Here is a 21,302-nt window from a genome sequence, read left to right as displayed (position 1 = left end):
GAGTTGGATAGAGCCCTCAAGGATAGTGGAATCAAGGGTTATGGAGATAAGGCAGGAACAGGATACTGATTAAGGATGATCAGCCATGATCATATTGAATGGTGGTGCAGGCTCGAAGGGCAGAATGGCCTACTCCTGCACCTATTGTCTATTGTCTATTGATAGAGCGAAAAGTCAGGGAGGTGGGTCTGGGTATGATGCTCTTCGGAGGGACAGTATGGACACGTTGTGCCAAATGATTTTCTTCCACACTGCAGGGATTCTATGATCCCATGACACTGCTCGAAGAAAGGCATTCTGATTAATACCTTGACTATTACAAAACAGATAATCAGCTCATTGATACAAAGCTGTACATGGCAGTCTGATGTGTGTTAATACCTTGCTGCATTTTCTACTGTGGGATGTTTTGAACTTGGGAAGGGAATGGTCTAAATGATTACACACTTACCAAATACTGTAAAGAGTTACAGGTTGGATCAGCATTGTTATCATAACACCGACATCTTCCACAATCACAGTCACCATTACCGTTGCAGAGTCCCTATAATCAGGAAAACAAAGGTGGAAACTCTAGGTTACAGAACATCCTTACACCCAGCTCCTCCCTTGACCATTATCGGTTTTGTTTGCTGGGGTAAGTGGAGATGAATTCTTCCATTCGAACAAAGTAATCAGGGCAGTGCCACAGAACCTGAGAAATGAAGAAGTCCTGCCAAGTTTTTTTTGTGTGACAGTAGAGGGAGCTCTAACACCAACTGTTTGCTCCTGGGCTAATTGCAGGGTTAGTGTGATTTTTAACTTTATACACCCCAGCCCAACACTGGCATCTCCAAATCATAATTGTAGAGTGTTGGTGTAGCAGTCAGAGCTGATCAGGCTCTCCCCAATATCGAATAAACACCTCCATCTAAGTATACTCTGCTGTTTCTATAAATCCTTCCCTCTTATTCATGCCTGAAGATTTCTTTGCTAAATTGAAAATGGGATCACACATTAGAGCAGGGGTTGTTCAGCACCGTGAGTCTGATTGCTTTATCTCAATGCCATTATCCCACCTTTGCTCCACACCCAATGATATTCTTATATCCAAAATCAATCAATCTCAATCTTTAAATTACAATTGAAGCCAAAACAACATTTTGGCGGAGGTAGATCCATAATTTCACCCTAAATGGCTTAGCTCTGAGTTGAAGATTATAAACCCTCTCTTTTATCCTTTATTCCTTCATTGGATGTGGGCATCGCTGGCAAGGCTGGAATTTGTTTCCCATCACTAATTGCCTTTGAACTGAGAGGCTTGTTAGACTATTTCAGAGTACAGTTAAGAGTCAAGCACTTTGCTGTGAGCCTGGAGTCACATCTAGGCCAGAGTGGATAAGGATGGCACTTCTGTAAAGAATATTTATGAGCCAGATCTATGACAGTTTCATGGTCACCATCACTGACATGGCTTTACATTCCTGATTTGTGATGAGTTTGGGTGGCACGGTGACATAGTGGTTAGAACTGCTGCCTCACATCGCCAGAGACCCAGGTTCAATTCATTCCTCAGGCAACTGTGTGGAGTTTGCACATTCTCCCCGTGTCTGCGTGGGTTTCCTCCGGGTGCTCCGGTTTCCTCCCACAGTCCAAAGATGTGCTAATTAGGTGAATTAGCCATGCTAAATTGCCTGTAGTGTTAGGTGAAGGGGTAAATGCAGGGGAATGGGTCTGAATGGGTCTGGGTGGGTTGCTCTTCGAAGGGCCGGTGTGGACTTGTTGTCCCACATGGTAAGTAATCTAATCTAAATTCAGTTGGCTGCAAAGGTGAGATTTGAACCTATAACTGCCCTGGCCCTCTGGATTACTAGTTGAAAGTTGTTACCAAAGTGTCAACACCTCCCCTTATCCTGAAATTAACCCCTCCTTCCTGGAAATATGTTCTCTGAATCTGCTTTATATAATCTTCATAATTAAATCTTTTAAACGCAGAATATCATTTGGTGAGAATGTCATACCAGAGACACAGATTAAGTTGGATCTGAAACAGGAATGGGTGGTAATGTTTTTATGATAGCACAGGCAATGGTTAACTAGTATCCCAAGTTAAAAATCCGCAAAGACATGACCACCCATGTCCATTTTCCACCTGACGGTGTCTGTGATGTTGTGATGTAATTGCAGTCTCACCCCATTGATGTCAATGCATGTGGCGTTGCTGATAGGGCACTCACACGAGTCACCTGTCCACCCTTCTCTACATATGCACTTTTCCTCAAAACATTCACCGTGATCTGTGGACAAACCAGAACCAAAACTGAATCAAACACCAAGTTTAAACTCTCTGAGGGCACAAAACCCAATTGGCCAAAACTCAATGGAGAGCTTATCAAATCAATGCAACTCATACAGCCAACCCAAATGGTCATATTATCCACCCCATCGGTCAATACAACTTATACTGCCAACCACGCTGGTCAATGCAAATAATTTTTAGTTGTAAATTTGTTTAAATACACATAGAGATTACTGGAAATCTACAATTATTTGTCAGCACCTAGAAAGGAAAAGCGGGCTTAACTCAAAGCATTTCCAAATATTGATGCTCCTTTATTCTTTCAATGCCTGATGTCTGTGTTATTTCCATCTTTGTACCCTTTTCTGAAGCCTAACATTGAATAGGCTCATGGTTCTTGCTGAAATCAAAGCTGCAGAGAAGGAGTAACCCCGAAGAGTTCTACATTTACAATGTTCTCATAGCCAACAGAGAAAGGTTAACCCTGAGGAGTTCTACATTTACAATGTTCAGACCAACAGAGGCTTGAATCAATCTGCTTGATTTCTGGAGAGGCTGATCAATTAACTCTCTTTTCAGGAATTCCATGACATTAAGTTCACGGTTAATATTCACCATTGGCCCTGCCCACAGTTGGTTGTTCACTTTCCCTAAAGGTGAAGGTGGACCCATTAACTATCAATAGCCTGCAGTGCCCTACAGTCAACTGTCTGTAACATCACGAGTGATCTACCTGCTCAGTGTTGTTCATTGCCATCCCGAGGTACTGAAACCCAATCATCGTGTTTCAGTGGTGACCTGACAGAACAAACTGAGCAATACTTTTCAAGGTTACAAACTCCATCATATCCTGGCACCCTGCAATTTCTTGTTCACATTGGGTCAGAATCTCATGTGTGTTCCCTGGTCTAAACATCATAAGTTCAAACACAACTGCATAGATGACAGCATACGATCTGAGCTTGATATTCTCAGTGCAGTACTGAGATATTGCTGCACTGTCACAGATTTGGTTTATCAGACGCTCATAACATCTTTTCTCATTGATAGACATTAAAAGAGCCCACGACACTATTGGAGAGAGAACAGTGTGTTCTCCCCAGTACTTAACAGTATTCCTTAAAGAGGGAGAAAGTGAGCACTGCAGATGCTGGAGATCAGAGTCAAAGAGTGTGGTACTGGAAAAGCACAGCCGGTCAGGCAGCATCCGAGCTTATGCTCGGGACATTGACTCTCCTGCTCCTCGGATGCTGCCTGACTGGGGGGGCTGTGCTTTTTGAGCACCAGATTCATTGACTGCATTCCTCAAACAGTACTGGCAGTTTTGTTCCTTGTGTTGTCATACTGTGTTTGACTTGTAAGCTTTCTTCAAAAAGAACCTTGTTAGTTGGAAAGGGCTTTGCATCATTCCATGAATGTGAGCCAAAGGGATATAAATGCTTGTAATCTTCCACTGAAATCCATGAGAGAAGGTCTAATTTCCACATCACCAGCACCGTACCTATAGTGCATGTGTCACTCACCATTACACATAAAGCCGGCAAAACGTGGGCAGTGCAGGGTGCTGTATTGACAATATTTTCCCTCAAATCTTTCCAGGTGGTGTTCCGATGGATGACAGTAACAAACTCCACAGTAACAATCCCCACGACCAGAGCAAATCTGGGAATCGTCAAAGGGATTCTTGCAGGTTTCGACCTCAGTGCCATCCTGATTACGTGTGTCACAGTCACAGGTCTCCCCTTGCCTGAAGAAGGAAATGTACAGTGAAATAACAGCCTCGTTCACTGGCCAGCATGGTATGTTTCAGAAAATAAGTGTTTTTTTCCTGACTACTAGGGGAATTAAAAACAAGCAGTGGCTATCAGCACCTTCAGTCTGTTTCAATGCTCAAGTCAAATCTCAATTTACTCAACTCAATTCCATATCTCTAAATACCTAATTTCTCAATTCCAGTCTCAAAACATCCAATTGATGCATTATTAGGATACAGGGTTGGTCATTTAGGACTGAGATGAGGAGAAATATGTTCAACCAGAGAGCAGTGATCCTGTAGAAGTCTGTGCCACAGAAAGTGGCCGAAGACAAAATAACTGATTGTTCTCAAGAAGGAGTTAGATATAGTTCTTAGGGCTAAAGGAATCAAAGAGTATAGGGACAAAGTGGCAACTGAGTAATGAGCTGACTTGTCTTGAAGAGTTTATTCCAACTCTTCCAATTTCTACTCCTATTTTCTAGGTTTCTATGATCTCCAATCACACTGGCTTTGTGAAGGAGAGCCTCAGGTTTCTCTTTGTGTGAAGATGTGCTTCCTGACAGGACCCCTGAGCAGCCTGACCCTTCGTTTTAAAATTACTTTCCCTCATTCTTGATTACCCAGAGGAAGTAGTTTTTCTGTATCTACCGGCCCCAGCTACAACATGGACAATGTGTATCCTTAACAGTGAGAACAGCGTGCAAGAGACAGAGCTAAGCAATCCCATAACCAGTGGATCAAGTATAAGTCCTGCAGATCTCCTACACCTTGTTGTAAATGGTGGTGGACAGTGGAGGAGATGGAGGAGATATCTCGATCTAGCACATTAGCATGTACAAAAGTTAGAACTACTGAGTGGGTGGAGTCTACCACAGTCTCTGCCGAAGCTCAGTTGAATGACACACCCATGACATCTGTCCAGCATTTAAATTCAAGACTAATAAATGAATTGAATTGAAGCTCCCCAGATGACATGGTGGGATGGATACGCCTTTGGGTTATCAGTCTATTAACATTAGCACCACGCTAATTCCCCATATTACAAGAATGACGATATTCTTCAAATTTACTTAATTTGTTCAAAAGGACAATTGAATTGATGGTTCCTTTGCTGTTCTTTCATGGTCAGTCCCACATGGCTGTGCTCATTTCTTACCAATTATCCTTGCACACGCATTGCCCACAAACAAAGTCACCGTTTCCTTTACATTTTGGAGAGTTCTTCTCTGAATTCTGTTGATGAATTACAGCAGACAGGTTAGAAAATGTGAAACACCAATTGCAATTTTCAAATTAAGATGTGGCAATTGGATCTTACCGTTTCACACAAACATTTTTCACACAACAGGGAGGTATCCACTGTCAAAGCATTTGTGAAAGTGCTAGGCTTAACAATCAGGTTTGCTCTCTGCTCCTTCTCATTGGTACACATAATGGAATCCATAGCTTTCACTTTCAGCTCAAACTCTTTCTGATTATGAACAGATAAAAGAAATAGTATTAACAGCATGACACTCTCTATCTCTGTTACCTCCGGCACCCCCACAACCCACCCATCACTGTCACCTCCTCCAGCCCCTACATTCTTTCCTATCTCTGTAACCCCCTCCGGCCCCCACACCCCTCCCTATCACTGTAACCTCTTCTAGCCCCTACACACCCTCCCTATCACTGTAACCTCCTCCAGCCCCTACACATCCTCCCTATCACTGTAACCTCCTCCAGCCCCTACACATCCTCCCTATCACTGTAACCTCCTCCAGCCCCTACACATCCTCCCTATCACTGTAACCTCCTCCAGCCCCTACACATCCTCCCTATCACTGTAACCTCCTCCAGCCCCTACACATCCTCCCTATCACTGTAACCTCCTCCAGCCCCTACACATCCTCCCTATCACTGTAACCTCCTCCAGCCCCTACACATCCTCCCTATCACTGTAACCTCCTCCAGCCCCTACACATCCTCCCTATCACTGTAACCTCCTCCAGCCCCTACACATCCTCCCTATCACTGTAACCTCCTCCAGCCCTTACACTCCTTCCTATCACTGTAACCTCCTCCAGCCCTTACACTCCTTCCTATCACTGTAACCTCCTCCAGCCCTTACACTCCTTCCTATCACTGTAACCTCCTCCAGCCCTTACACTCCTCCCTATCACTGTAACGTCCTCCAGCCCCTACACATCCTCCCTATCACTGTAACCTCCTCCAGCCCCTACACATCCTCCCTATCACTGTAACCTCCTCCAGCCCCTACACATCCTCCCTATCACTGTAACCTCCTCCAGCCCTTACACTCCTCCCTATCACTGTAACCTCCTCCAGCCCCTACACATCCTCCCTATCACTGTAACCTCCTCCAGCCCCTACACATCCTCCCTATCACTGTAACCTCCTCCAGCCCCTACACATCCTCCCTATCACTGTAACCTCCTCCAGCCCCTACACATCCTCCCTATCACTGTAACCTCCTCCAGCCCCTACACATCCTCCCTATCACTGTAACCTCCTCCAGCCCTTACACTCCTTCCTATCACTGTAACCTCCTCCAGCCCCTAAACATCCTCCCTATCACTGTAACCTCCTCCAGCCCCTACACATCCTCCCTATCACTGTAACCTCCTCCAGCCCTTACACTCCTTCCTATCACAGTAACCTCCTCCAGCCCTTACACTCCTTCCTATCACTGTAACCTCCTCCAGCCCCTACACATCCTCCCTATCACTGTAACCTCCTCCAGCCCTTACATTCCTTCCTATCACTGTAACCTCCTCCAGCCCCTACACTCCTTCCTATCACTGTAACCTCCTCCAGCCCTTACACTCCTTCCTATCACTGTAACCTCCTCCAGCCCTTACACTCCTTCCTATCACTGTAACCTCCTCCAGCCCTTACACTCCTTCCTATCACTGTAACCTCCTCCAGCCCTTACACTCCTTCCTATCACTGTAACCTCCTCCAGCCCCTACACTCCTTCCTATCACTGTAACCTCCTCCAGCCCTTACACTCCTTCCTATCACTGTAACCTCCTCCAGCCCTTACACTCCTTCCTATCACTGTAACCTCCTCCAGCCCTTACACTCCTTCCTATCACTGTAACCTCCTCCAGCCCTTACACTCCTTCCTATCACTGTAACCTCCTCCAGCCCTTACACTCCTCCCTATCACTGTAACCTCCTCCAGCCCTTACACTCCTCCCTATCACTGTAACCTCCTCCAGCCCTTACACTCCTTCCTATCACTGTAACCTCCTCCAGCCCTTACACTCCTCCCTATCACTGTAAACCCCTTCAGTCTATCCACCCCTTATCACTGTAGCCTCTTCCAGTCTCTACCTTCCCAGACCTGACATCGCCTCATGTCTGTAACAACCCTTAAATCCCTCCTAACTTCCTCCAGCTCCTAGACCCCTCCCTACTACTTTAACCTTTGTAACCCCTACACCACTTCCTATTTCTAACCTCATCCAGCCCCTACATTCCCCCCAATTCTGTAAACTTATCCAGCACATACAGCCCTCCCTATCTCTGTAACCTCCTCCTGCACCTACACCACTCCCTATCACTGTAACCTCCTCCAGTCCCTACAACCCTCCCAATCTCTGGAACCTCCTCCAGTCCCGAAATCCCTCCCTATCACTGGAACCTCCTCCAGCCCCTACACCCTCTACCTATCACTTGGACCTCCTCCAGTCCCTACACACTTCCCAATCTCTGGAACCTCCTCCACTCTCTACATTCCTTCCTATCACTGTAATCTCCTCCATGCGCTTTATCCCTTCCTGTCACTGTCACCTCCTCCAGTCCCTATATCCCTTCCTATCACTGTAACCTCTTCCAGCACATACACCCCTATCTATTTCTATAACCTTCTCCAACCCATAAAGCCTTCTCTATCTCTGTAACCTCCTCCAGCCATTACATCCCTTCATATCTCTGTAATCTTGTCCAGCCCCTACACCCACCCTATGACTGGAACTCCTCAAGACCGTATACCCCTCCCTGTCACTGTAACCTCTTCCAGCCCCTATTCTGCTTCTTATTACTGTAACCTCGTCCAGCTCCTATACCCGTACATATCTCTGTAACCTCGTCCGGCCCCTACACCAATCCCTATCACTCTAACCTCCTCCAACTCCTACTACTCTACATTTCTCTATAACCTCCTCCAGCCCCTAACACCTCCCTATTTCAATAACCTTCTCCAGTCTCTACATCCTTCCATATCTCTGTAACCTTGTCCAGCCCCTACATCCATCCCTATCTCTATAACTTCCTCCAGCCCCTACCCTCTTCCATCACTGTAACCTCCTCCAGCTCCTACACTGCTCCCTACCATTGTGACCTCCTACAGCCCCTACTCAACCTCCCCCCCCCCCCACTCCCCCAGTTATCTCTGTAACCTCCTCCAGCCTATACATCTCTCCCAATCTACCTACACCACCTCCTCTGGAGTTCATTCCTCCACGTGAAAATGTCCCTTTTAAATTATTCCCATCTCACCTTAAACATTTGGTGTCCAGTTTTGGATTCCCCTACCCTCTCCATGTTCCTCATGAACCTCTGTAAGGTCACCTCCCATCCTCTGCTGCTCCAGATAAAATAGCCGCAGCCTATTCAACCCCTCCCTGTAGCTCAAACCTTCCATCACAGCAGCATCATTGTAAATCTTTTCTGAAGCCTTTCAAGTTTAACAATATCTTTCCAATAGCAGGGATGCCCGAACTGAACACATCAATGGCCTCATCATTATGTTTTACAGCCACAACATAATGTCCCAATTCCTTTACTATCCTAAACTGACCGTAGAGTTATACAGTTGTAGAGATGTACAGCACGGAAACAGACCCTTCGGTCCAACCCGTCCATGCCGACCAGATATCCCAACCCAATCTAGTCCTACCTGCCAGCACCCGGCCCATATCCCTCCAAACCCTTCCTATTCATATACCCATCCAAATGCCTTTTGAATGTTGCAATTACCACCAATGAAGGTTATTGTGCCAAATGAAGGTATCACTATTTTGATTACCTGGGACTCAACTTGAAGGAACTGTACATCTACTCCCCTGGGACTCTTTGTTGAGCAACACTCCTGAGGCCCCTCCTGGGTGCCATGGTCAGGGATGTCTTGGATCAAGTGTACAGGATTCTTAAGAGGGAGGGGGAGCATCCAGAAGTCGTGGTACACATCAGTAACAATGACATAGATAGGGAAAGGGATGAGGACTTGAAGGTGGGACCTGTACAAGGAGGACGGGTTGCACCTGAACTGGTGGGGTACCAATATCCTGGGCGGGAGGTTTGCTAGAGCTCTTCAGGAGGTTTAAACTAGTTTGGCAAGGGGATGGGAACTGGAGCTATGAACCAGAGAATGGAGTAGGTAGTGAACAGCCAGATACAGTGTGCAGAGAGTCTGTGAGGAGGGATAGGCACTTCACAGAGCAAAGGTACAGTCAGAGTGATGGGTTGAAGTGTGTCTATTTTAATGCAAGGAGTATCAAGAATAAGGGTGGTGAACTAGGAGCATGGATCAATACTTGGAACGATGATGTTGTGGCCATTACAGAGACTTGGATATCACAGGTACAGGAATGGTTGTTGGGCATCCCAGTGTTTAGATGTTTCAAAAGGAATAGAGAGGTAAAAGAGATGGAGGAGTGTCATTGCTAATCAGGGATAGTATCACAACTGCAGAAAGGGAGATTGCTGCGGAGCATTTGTCTATAGAGTCAGTATGGGTGGAAGTCAGAAACAGGAAAGGAGCAGTAACTGTACTGGGAGTTTTCAGCAGGCCCCCCAATAGCAACAGAGACACAGAGGAGCAGATTGGGAGGCAAATTTTGGAAAGGTGCAGAAGTAACAGGATTGTTGTTATAGGTGAATTTAACTTCCCTAATATTGATTGGAACCTACTTAGTTCAAATAGTTTAGATGAAGCAGCTTTTGTCAGGTGTGTCCAGGAAGGGTTCCTGATGCAATATGTAGATAGGTGAAATAGAGAGGAAGCCATTTTGTATTTGGTGCTTGGCAACGAATCAGGCCAGGTGTCAGATCTTTCGCTGGGAGAGCATTTTGGTTACAGTGACCACAACTTCCTGACCTTTACTGTACTCACGCAGAGGGATAGGAATAGACAGTATGGGAATGTTTTTAATTGGGGGAGGAGAAATTACAATGCTCTTAGGCAGGAACTGGGGCGCCTACATTGGGAACAGATTAGATTAGATTAATTACAGTGTGGAAACAGGCCCTTTGGCCCAACAAGTCCACACCAACCCGCCGAAGCGCAACCCACCCATACCGCTACATTTACCCCTTACCTATCACTACGGGCAATTTAGCGTGGCCAATTCACCTGACCTGCACATCTTTGGACTGTGGGAGGAAACCGGAGCACCCGGAGGAAACCCACGCAGACACGGGGAGAACGTGCAAGCTCCACACAGTCAGTCGCCTGAGGCAGGAATTGAACCCGGGTCTCTGGCGCTGTGAGGCAGCAGTGTGCCACCATGCCGCCCAGATGTTCTCAGGGAAATGCATGACAGAAATGTGGAGGTTGTTCAGGAAGCACTTGCTGATAGTGCTGGACAGGGATGGTAGTTTGAAAGAACTTTGGGTGACAAGGAATGTTGAACATTTAGTCAAGGGAAAAAAGGAAGCTTAGTGAAGGTTGAGGAGGCAAGGATCAGACAGGGTTTTAGAGGGTTACAGGGTAAGCAGAAAGGAACTGAAGAATGGACTTAGGAGAGATAGAAGGAGACATGAAAAAGGATTAAGTAGAATTAAGTAGCTAGTAGGATTAAGGAAAACCCTAACGCGTTCTACACTTATCTGAGGAACAACAGGATTCCAGAGTGAGGATACGGCCAATCAGGGACAGTGGAGGGAATTTGTACCTGGAATCGGAGGAGGTGGGGGAGGTTCTTAATGAATACTTTACTTCAGTATTCACTAGTGAGAGAGACGCTTCTGAGGAGAGCGTGTAACAGATTGATATGGTTGAACAGGTTGATGTTAGGAAGGAGGATGTTTTGAAAATTTTGAAAAATATAAGGATAGATAAATCCCTGGACCACACAGGAAAAACCCATGGTTATTGCAGGTAGCAAAGAAAGAGATTGCTGCACATTTGGCAATGATGTTTACATCCTCATTGTCCACTGGAATAGTGCCAGATGATTGGAGGGTGGCCAGTGTTATTCCCTTGTTCAAGAAACAGAATAGGGATATTCCTGGGAATTACAGACCAGGCAGTCTTATGCCAGTGGTGGGTGAAGTATTGGAGAGGATTCTGAGAGACAGGATTTATGATTAGCTGGAAAACTGTAGCTTGATTAGAGATGGTCAACATGGCTTTGTGTGGGGCCTCACAAACTTATTGAATTATTTGAGGATGTGACAAAACACAGCGATGAAGGTAGAGCAGTGGATGTGGTGTACATGGATTTCAGCAAGGTGTTTGATAAGGTGCCCCATGGTAGGCTCATTCAGAAAGTAAGGAGACGTGGAATACAGGGAAATCCAGCTGTCTGGATACAGAATTGGCTGGCCCGTAGAAGACAGAGGGTGGCGGTAGATGGGAAGTATTCAGCCTGGAGCTCGGTGACCAGTGGTGTTCCGCAGTTCTGGGACCGACCCTCTTTGTGACTTTTATAAATGACTTGGGATGAGGAAGTGGAAGGGTGGGTTTATAGGTTTGCCAATGACATGAAGATTGGTGGAGTTGTGGATAGTGTGGAGGGCTGCTGTAGGTTGCAACAGGAAATTGACAGGATGCAGAACTTGGCTTGGAGTTCAGCTTGGAAAAGTGTGAAGTCATTCACTTTGAAAGGTCAAATTTGAATGCATAATACAGGGTTAAAGGCAGGATTCTTGGCAGTGAGAAGGAACAGAGGGATTTTAGGGTCCATGCTCATAGATCTCTCAAAGGATCCAGCTTGATAGGGTTGTTGAGAAGGTTGTAGTGTATTAGCAGGGGATTGAGTTTAAGAGCTGCAAGGTTATTCTGCAGCTCTATAGAGCCCTGGTTAGACCTCTCTTGGAATACTGTGTTCAGTTCTAGTCACCTCATTATAGCAGAGATGTGGAAGCTTTAGAGAGGATGTAGAGGAGATTTACCAGGATGCTGTCTGGACTGGAGGGCATGTCTTATGAAGAAAGGTTGAGGGAGCTAGGACTTTTCTTATTGGAGCGAAGAAGGATGAGATGTGACTTGCTTGAGGTGTACAAGATGTTGAAAGGCATCAATAGATGGATAGCCAGAGACTGTTTCATGTGAGATATGGGAAAAATAGTGTTACTTCTGCAATTCCATTTACAGGAACTCACACCAGTGTTTTAGCCAAGAGCTGAGTCAACAAGAATGGAAACTATGTGGAGGAAATACATAATTGTTTTTGTATTAGCTAAAATTGTATGCCAGAATGAAACGTGACAGCAAAACAATGGTAGATATTACGGGCGAATAGATAAGATGCTGTGAGGGGATGAAGTTAAGCTGGATACGCCTGTATAAACAGTAGGTATAAACATCTGTTTCCCACTTTTACAGAGACACAGGAAAAAACCCCAATTAAAAGGTTCATAAGGATCAGGGAAAAGCAGAGATGGAGGGGGTAGATAATGATGAAGAAAGAATATGCCTAACAATGACCTACAGCGGGATGAGGTCAAACGGCCTTGTGAGACCGGAAATAAGCATTTTATCACAGACAAGGCCGGATAAGGCAAGAGATAAACAGGAGTAATGGGTGCCGGTCTTAGGGAAGTGGAGGATGTAAACAGGGGAGTGTGTGAGCTTTATTTCTCACAATTGGGGGCTCGTCCGGGATGTGCTTCCATCGCCGGGGGGAGTGGCTGGCCTTGGACACTGGGAAGACGCGTCCCGTTCCCCATTGAGGAGCGGTCTTGTGTCCCAGTTTGGTCCGCTCCCTTGGGCGACTGGTACAGATCCCACAAGAGAGACATCTGAATCAGACAGTGATAGGAGGTCGATAGACAATACGGCGAAAAGGGGCCAGGCAACTCTGTGCACAGACTAAGGTAAGGAACCTGACTTTTAAGTATTGCCTTGGTGGCCGGGAAAAGGGATATTTACTTGCTGAGGGACTAGCGAGGGCCCTGGGAAATGGGGGGTAGGCAGAGTAGCTGTCACCGAGTAAAGGAAGAAGAAAAGGTCCCTGGTAACATTCCTCCTGAAAGTCCGTTGGGGAGGATGTTGTGGGAATGGACAAGCAATACTTGTACAAGGGCAAAATCTAAAATGAAAATGATTAAATATTGTTGTTTAGTATGGACCAAAGAACCAATCCTTCGTCCGGCTGTCTTCTGGCCAAAGTACGGCTCGGACGAGAATTGGGTCTGTCAGTATTTAGATTTGTATGTGAATAAAAAACAACCTTTTAGTCAAGAGGAGGCGGACTATGCATCCTGTTGGAAGGGCAGTTTGGGAATGATGGTCGTAAAGACAAAGGATTCCCCCTCTGCCCCACCCAGTCCCTGGGATCCTCTTGGCTGTTTGCCCCCCTCCCCGTACCATAAAATCAGGTTAGGTGAACATGGGGAAGGAGGAGAGAGAGACAGGGACAGGGAACAGATGATTCACCAGAGGAGGACGAAGGGGCGGTGGATGGGGATGTTGTTGTACATGACCCTCAATCCTCAGCAAAAGAAAGGGAAGCTACAGTAGATGTAGAGGAGGCCTCTGGAGGATCTAAATCAAAGCCTAAGGGGGGAAAACAAAAAAAAGGGAAGAACGTAATGACTTATCCCCTTCGGGAGGTACCCATAGGGGACAAAGAGATTGGGTTTGTAAGTGCCCCCCTCACCAGTGGGGAGGTCAGAACATTTAAAAAGGAAATGAAGGTCCTGGTTGAGGATCCGGTGGGATTGTCTGAACAAATTGATCCATTTTTGGGGCCCAGTCTGTATACCTGGGCTGAGTTAATGTGTATTTTGAATATACTATTTACTGGGGAAGAAAGGGGACTTATACGAGGAGCAGCCATTAAAATATGGGACAGGGAACACCCGATTGGAGATGGGGATGCTGGACAGGGAGAGGTGAAGTTTCCCCTCAGAGATCCCCAGTGGGAAAACCAAAACCCGGAGCACAGAGAAGAAATGAGGGAATTGAAAGACCTGATTCTAAAAGGAATAAGAGAGGCAGTTCCGAAGACACAGAATTTGACTAAAGCCTTTGAAGTTAGACAGGAGAAAGATGAGACTCCCTCAGCTTTCTTGCAAAGATTAAGAGACTCAATGCGGAAATATTCTGGAATGAACCCTGAGGACCCAGTGGCACTGGGTCTTTTGAAAGTACATTTTGTGACAAAAGCATGGCCAGACATACAGAGAAAGATATAGAAGATAGAAGGGTGGAGCGAAAAACCATCAGATGAATTGTTAAGAGAGGCACAGAAAGTGTTTGTAAAGAGAGAGCATGAGAGACAAAAACAGAAGGTGAAAATGATGGTAGCTACGATTGATGAGGTAATTAAGAAAAGAATGGAACCAATAGTGAGCAACCGGAGCAGCGGGTGGCAGCATGTAGGACAGAGAGGGAGAGGGAGAGGACAAGGGGGAGCATTTGATAGAGGGTTTGAGTGACAGGGGCAGAGATAGAGGTCTCCACAGGCAGGATGCTATTATTGCGGAAAGATAGGGCATTTTAAGTGGGAGTGTCCTGATCTACAAAGGGAAGAAAGGGCAATTCCGCTTATGAATTTTGATGAAGAATAGGGGTGTCAGGGGTTCCTGCCCTCGGGGGCCCACCAGGAACCCTTGATAAACCTGAAGGTGGGACCCTGTAGGGAGGAGGCAGTCTTCCTAGTAGATACGGGGGCAGCACGGTCATCGCTGAATTTTAAACCAAAGAAAGTAGAAATGTCGACACGGTCAGTTACCGTTTCAGGGGTAAAAGGGGAAGGATTTACTGTTCCACTATTTGAACCTATGATGATAGAAGATCCTAAGAGGAAGTAACTTATTGGGGAGAGACTTAATTATCCTCTTAGGACTAGAGATTGGAATTCAGGAAAAAGAATTAGTTGTACAAATGGCAATGTTGACAGAGGATTTGGAGAGAGAGATAGACCCTATTGTATGGGCTAGAGAAGGGAATCATGGAAAACTACAGATCCCTCCCCTTCTAATAAATTTAAAAAGGAAAGGGGATGTTGTCTGTGAGCGACAATATCCCATTTCCATAGAAGGTAAACGAGGACTGCAGCCAGTAATTGGAGGACTGATTAGAGATGGACTGTTGGAGCCATGTATGTCTCCTTATAATACCCCAATTCTACCAGTGCGGAAATCTGATGGAACTTATCGTTTGGTGCAGGATTTGAGAACATTAAATCGAATAGTACAGATCAGGCACCCAGTGGTGCCAAACTCCTATATGTTATTAAGTAAGATCCCTCATGACCACAAATGGTTTAGTGTGATAGATTTAAAGGATGCCTTTTGAACTTGTCCTTTGGCAGAGGAAAGTAGGAATTTGTTCACCTTTGAATGGGAAGACCCTAAGACAGGACGGAAACAGCAACACCAGTGGACTGTGCTCCCCCAGGGGTTTATGGAATCCCCGAATTTATTTGGACAGATGTTAGAACAAATATTGGAGAAATTTAGCAGCCCCAAGGGAACTACCCTGTTGCAATATGTAGACGACCTCTTAGTAACAGGAAAAAGAAGAGAAAGAGTAGTAGAAGCTACTAACAAATTATTGAATTTCCTGGGCCAGCAAGGACTGCGAATATTTAAAAACAAATTACAATATGTGGAGCAAGAAGTAAAATACTTGGGACATTTAGTGAGTGAGGGTAAGCGAAAGATAAGCCCGGAGCGGATAGAGGGAATAGTGGGGATGCCACTGCCCAGCACTAAACGGGAGTTACGCAAATTTTTGGGTCTAACGGGATATTGCAGATTGTGGATTGATTCCTATGCTCAGAAGACTAAGAAATTATATCTCAAACTATTAGAGGGGGAACCAAAATGTCTAAGTTGGGATGATGAGGAAAAAGTACTAGTTGAGGAACTCAAAAGAGATCTGATCCATGCCCCCGTGTCAGCCTTACCTTCCCTAGATAAACTTTTCCACCTCTTTGCTACTGTAGATAAGGGAGCGGCTTTGGGAGTATTGACCCAGAGGTGGGGAGGAATGAGACAGCCAGTAGCATATCTTTCGAAGCTATTGTATCCAGTATCCTGGGGATGGCCTGAGTGTGTGCAGGCCGTGGCTGCCACTGCACTGTTGGTGGAGGAAAACAGAAAGCTTACATTTGGGGGAGCCCTAATAGTAAGCACCCCACACCAAGTGAGAACGATCCTAAACCAAAAAGCTGGGCGATGGTTGACAGACTCGCGGATTCTGAAATATAAGGCGATATTAATAAAAAAGGATAATCGAGTGTTGGTCACGGACAATTGTTTAAATCCAGCTGCCTTTCTTTGGAAAGGGGAAGGAGACTCTCCTCAGAATCCAGGACATGACTGCCTTGACATTATAGAATACCATGGACCTGAGAGATGTTCCACTTCATGCAGGGGCTAGACTTTTTATAGACGGATCATCCCGGGTGACTGAAGGGAAAAGACATAATGGGTATGCAGTCGTAGACGGGACAAAAGGTCGTGTGGTGGAGGCAGGAAGGTTGCCAAATGGTTGGTCAGCTCAGACCTGCGAACTCTATGCATCGGAAAGAGCCCTTAGGGCATTAGAAAATAAAGAGGGAACAGTATACACTGATTCTAAATATGCATTTGGTGTTGTGCACACTTTCGGAAAGATATGGCAGGAAAGAGGACTGATCAATAGCCGGGGAAGAAATTAGTTCATGAAGAGTTGATTAAACGGGTCTTGGAATCCCTATTACTCCCCCGAGAGATAGCTGTAGTGCACGTAAATGGTAATCAGAAAGGAAATGAACCAGAGGTTAGGGGAAATAGATTAGCCGATGAAGTGGCTAGGGAAGCCGCCCTGAACCCACAAGAAGTGGTGATCCATTCCCTAATACCTACTGTCCCAGGTCCTAGGGAAACTCCTATATTTACTGAAAGCGAAGAAAAAGAATTGAGAGATTTAGGGGCTTCAAAAACAGCAGACGGGCATTGGAGGTTACCTGATGGAAGGGAAATGTTAAACAAAATGATGATGCGAGAGATTATGGCCATCCTACACCAAGGCAGTCATTGGGGAGTACAAGCAATGTGTGATTTAGTTCTTAGGGAATATGGATGTAAAGGAATATATACCATTGCTAAACAAATATGTGAGGGATGTATAATATGCAGAAAGGTAAATAAGAAAGTCTTGAGAAAACAGACCCTGGGAGGAAGAGACCCAGGATTGAGACCTTTCCAGAGTATACAAGTAGATTATACTGAACTACCCAGAGTAGGAAGACTAAAATATATGTTGGTCATAGTAGATCATCTATCTGGTTGGGTTGAGGCATACCCCCCTAGCTACTACCACTGCGAGTGGGGTGTCTAAAACAATATTGGAGCACATAATTCCTCGATATGGGCTCGTGAACCGACCAAGGAACTCATTTTACCTCTAAAGTGTTACAGGGGGTAATGAAAGGGTTGGGAATTTCCTGGGAGTTCCATACTCCATGGCACCCGCCATCATCAGGAAGGGTTGAGAGAATGAACCAAACACTCAAACGACAGCTCTCTAAATTGATAGTAGAAACCAGACTCCCTTGGACCAAATGTTTACCTATAGCTCTCTTGCGAGTACGAACAGCCCCAAGGAAAGATCTGGGACTATCCCCCTATGAAATCTTATTTGGATTACCTTACTTGGGAACGAATGGAGAATTGCCAATTCCCGAAACTAAAGATTTGTTTTTAAAGAAGTATATACTGGGCTTGTCCTCCTCTTTATCTTTCCTCAGGAAACAGGGTTTATTGGCACAGACTCCGCCCATTGAATTCACCGTTCATCCCATCCGGCCGGGCGATTGGATCTTAGTAAAATCATGGACAGAGACTAAACTGCAGCCGGACTGGGAAGGGCCGTATCAGGCTCTTTTGACCGAAACGGCAATAAGGACGGCGGAGAAAGGCTGGACTCATTACACTCGGATCAAAGGGCCAGTGGACCCTCCAGTTGAGGAAGAAGTCTGGACAGCCGAATCAACGCAAGACCCGCTGAAACTCAGACTAAAGAGACTTTGAGTAACTGATTATACAGTAGCGACGCGAGCACGGGATTATTTCTGTAAGATTGTATATTAAGTCTTTTTGTGCTCCAGCATGATGTTTAGAATACTGGGAATGCTTAGAGTTATGATGCTAGCCCTCTTAGTCTTGGGATTTTGTCAAATATCATTTTCATATGTATTATTAACAGTTCCTGAGTCTGATAATCCACAAGTAATAGACGCTGATGCATGCAGCTTAGTAAATTGTGGGGATGTAGATAATCAGAGACAGTACCGCAGCTCAGAGATACATCTTAAGTCCTTTGGGGATGGCCTCGGGGATGGTACCTGGTATAAAGGTCTCGTCACAGTACACCGGGCCCCCTTCCAACCAGCTCGCGATTGTCCCGATAAAAAGTGTAACCCAATATACCTAACAATAAGGAAAACCACATGGCATGAAGCAATTCTTGGAGGTGGGGGGGGGCACCTATGAGATACAATTAAATGAAACATTTGGATAGAAATGAAAGCAAATGGGAAGGATTTCTTGGGCTGTTGTTTTCGAATTAGCATAGGACAGGGAAAACGGGTAGAACTACTGGGTAGTAAGATACAACCCTTCACCCCTCCTGATGATCCTAAAGTAGTAAAAATAATAGAGGTAAAGGACTTGAAACAGACTATTGAAATAGAAACTGGGTACGGGGATACAAATGCCTGGGTTGAATGGGTAAAGTATACTGTAAAAAGTCTGAACAAAAGCAATTGCTGTGCATGTGCCTCCGGTAGGCCAGGGGCCCAGGTGGTTCCCTTTTCGCTCGGTGGAAGCGAGACAGGAAGGGCATGAAATGTATGATAGCCCCGTATCAGGATGAGACTGCATGGAATGATAGGAATTGTACCTCCCTAACTCTGATGTTCCCTCCCTTGGAGAAGAAAGATGCAAAAGTCCCCCCCACATTTTCCGCCGTAGTTGGAAATCACACGTCGTGTGTGCGCAGATGAGGTACAAGTCGGTCGAGAGATTTGGGGGAGCTGAAATTATGTACAGAGATTAAAAATGTTACTGAAACGGAGAAGGGAGGGAACTACTCAGCACTAAAGGTTCCCCGAGCGGATCTGTGGTGGTACTGTGGAGGCAAAATATTGAGACCCACCCTACCTCCGGATTGGAGAGGGATATGTGTAATTGTACAATTGGCAATTCCATTTACCCTGGCATTTGAGAAGGAAAAGATCGTAGGGAAAAAGGGAAGGGGTAAGAGATCACTGTTAGACACTTCTTTCAATGACAGGATTTATCTCGATTCGGTAGGAGTCCCTAGGGGAGTATCTGATGAATTCAAGGCTCGTAACCATATTGCAACAGGCTTTGAGTCAGCTCTCTTTTGGTGGGTAACAATTAATAAATATATAGATTGGATAAATTACATTTTCTATAATCAACAGCGATTTATAAATTATACAAGAGATGCGGTTAAAGGAATATCAGAACAGCTTGATGTGACAAGTAGGATGGCATGGGAAAACATATGATTTTAGCAGAAAAAGGGTGTGTGTGTGTGATGTTAGAAGGAAGCTGTTGTACCTTTATTCCTAATAACACTGCACCTGATGGTTCAATTACTCGGGCCTTAAGGGGATTGACTACTTTAGCAGAGGAACTGGCTGAGAATTCAGGAGTAGATACATCTCTCAGGGGATGGCTTGAATCATGGTTTGGAAAATGGAAGGGGCTGGTGGTTTCTATCTTTACTTCCCTGATAGTAGTAGTCGGGGTATTGGTGGCCATTGGCTGTTGTATCATACCCTGTATACGAGGGTTGACCCAAAGACTGATTGAAACAGCCTTGATGAAACAGATTCCCCCTAAGAGGGAATCAGACAGAGGAACTTTATCGACTAAATCGGCGCAAATCGACTAAATTGGATCGGCGCAACATCGAGGGCCCAAGGGCCTGTACTGCGCTGTATTCTTCTATGTTCTATGTTAAATAGTGAGGGGATGAGCGAGACCAAGATGGATGAAATCTCCGGAATGATGCTTGCGAATTTCGGGGGCGATGCTTAAAAAAAAAATTGCAGAAGATAACAAATGGTAATTAAAGAAAAAGATGAAATTGTGGGATATGGGAAAAATAGTGTTACTTCTGCAATTCCATTTACAGGAACTCACACCAGTGTGTAATTGTTTTAGCCAAGAGCTGAGTCAACAAGAATGGAAACTATGTGGAGGAAATACATAATTGTTTTTGTATTAGCTAAAATTGCATGCCAGAATGAAACGTGACAGCAAAACAATGGTAGATATTACGGGCGAATAGATAAGATGCTGTGAGGGGATGAAGTTAAGCTGGATACGCCTGTATAAACAGTAGGTATAAACATCTGTTTCCCACTTTTACAGAGACACAGGAAAAAACCCCAATTAAAAGGGTCATAAGGATCAGGGAAAGGCAGAGATGGAGGGGGTAGATAAAGATGAAGAAAGAATATACCTAACAATGACCAACGCGGGATGAGGTCAAACGGCCTTGTGAGGCCAGAAATAAGCATTTTGTCACAGACAAGGCCGGATAAGGCAAGAGATAAACAGGAGTAATGGAGCCAGTCTAAGGGAAGTGGAAGATGTAAACAGGGGAGGAGCAATGTAAAACAAAAGAAACCAAATTATATAAATGTTGTGTATTAATTGAATTAGGGGTGTGTATGTCTCTGGACATCACACCCTCTTGCAAGTGTAAAATAAAGGACACTACTGATTCAGATTTTGTCTTGGACTGCAATTATTGAAGTGTGTGAGCTTTGTTTCTCACATTTCCCATGATGGAAATGGCTATCATGAGCGGGCATAATTTTCAGGTGATTGGAGGAAGGTTTAGGGGAAATGTCAGAGGTAAGTTCTTTACACAGACCGTGGTGTGTGTGTGTGTGTGGAATGCACTGCCAGCGGTGGTAGTGGAGTCAGATGTATTAGGGACATTTAAGCGACTCTTGGATTGGCACATGGAAGATATTAAAATGAAGGGTAAGTAGGTTAGTCACACAGCATGGAAAGACATCCTTTGATCCAACGCGTCCATGTTTTAGATGGGGGTTA

The 21,302-nt window shown here is 45.2% G+C and overlaps 1 protein-coding gene across 3 annotated transcripts in view; it reads right to left on the bottom strand.

Moving 5' to 3' along the window:
• Positions 1-21,302, bottom strand: part of itgb4 (integrin, beta 4) — a 174,965-nt gene that overhangs the window by 97,564 nt on the left and 56,099 nt on the right. For all 3 annotated transcript variants that reach the window (XM_088000376.1, XM_088000377.1, XM_088000378.1), the window contains exons 11-15: positions 5,353-5,505; positions 5,191-5,267; positions 3,802-4,025; positions 2,173-2,276; positions 452-544 (exon numbers count right to left, since the gene is read on the bottom strand). In XM_088000376.1, coding sequence (XP_087856502.1) covers positions 452-544; positions 2,173-2,276; positions 3,802-4,025; positions 5,191-5,267; positions 5,353-5,505 — 651 coding nt within the window. The remainder of the gene's footprint in view (positions 1-451; positions 545-2,172; positions 2,277-3,801; positions 4,026-5,190; positions 5,268-5,352; positions 5,506-21,302) is intronic.

The sequence above is a fragment of the Chiloscyllium plagiosum genome, unplaced genomic scaffold (assembly GCF_037043375.1).
Source record: "Chiloscyllium plagiosum isolate Xiang-an unplaced genomic scaffold, Cpla_swu_hap1 HiC_scaffold_25, whole genome shotgun sequence".
NCBI lineage: Eukaryota > Metazoa > Chordata > Chondrichthyes > Orectolobiformes > Hemiscylliidae > Chiloscyllium > Chiloscyllium plagiosum.
Note: the sequence above shows the minus strand (reverse complement) of the source record. Positions and strands in the feature narration are given on the sequence as shown.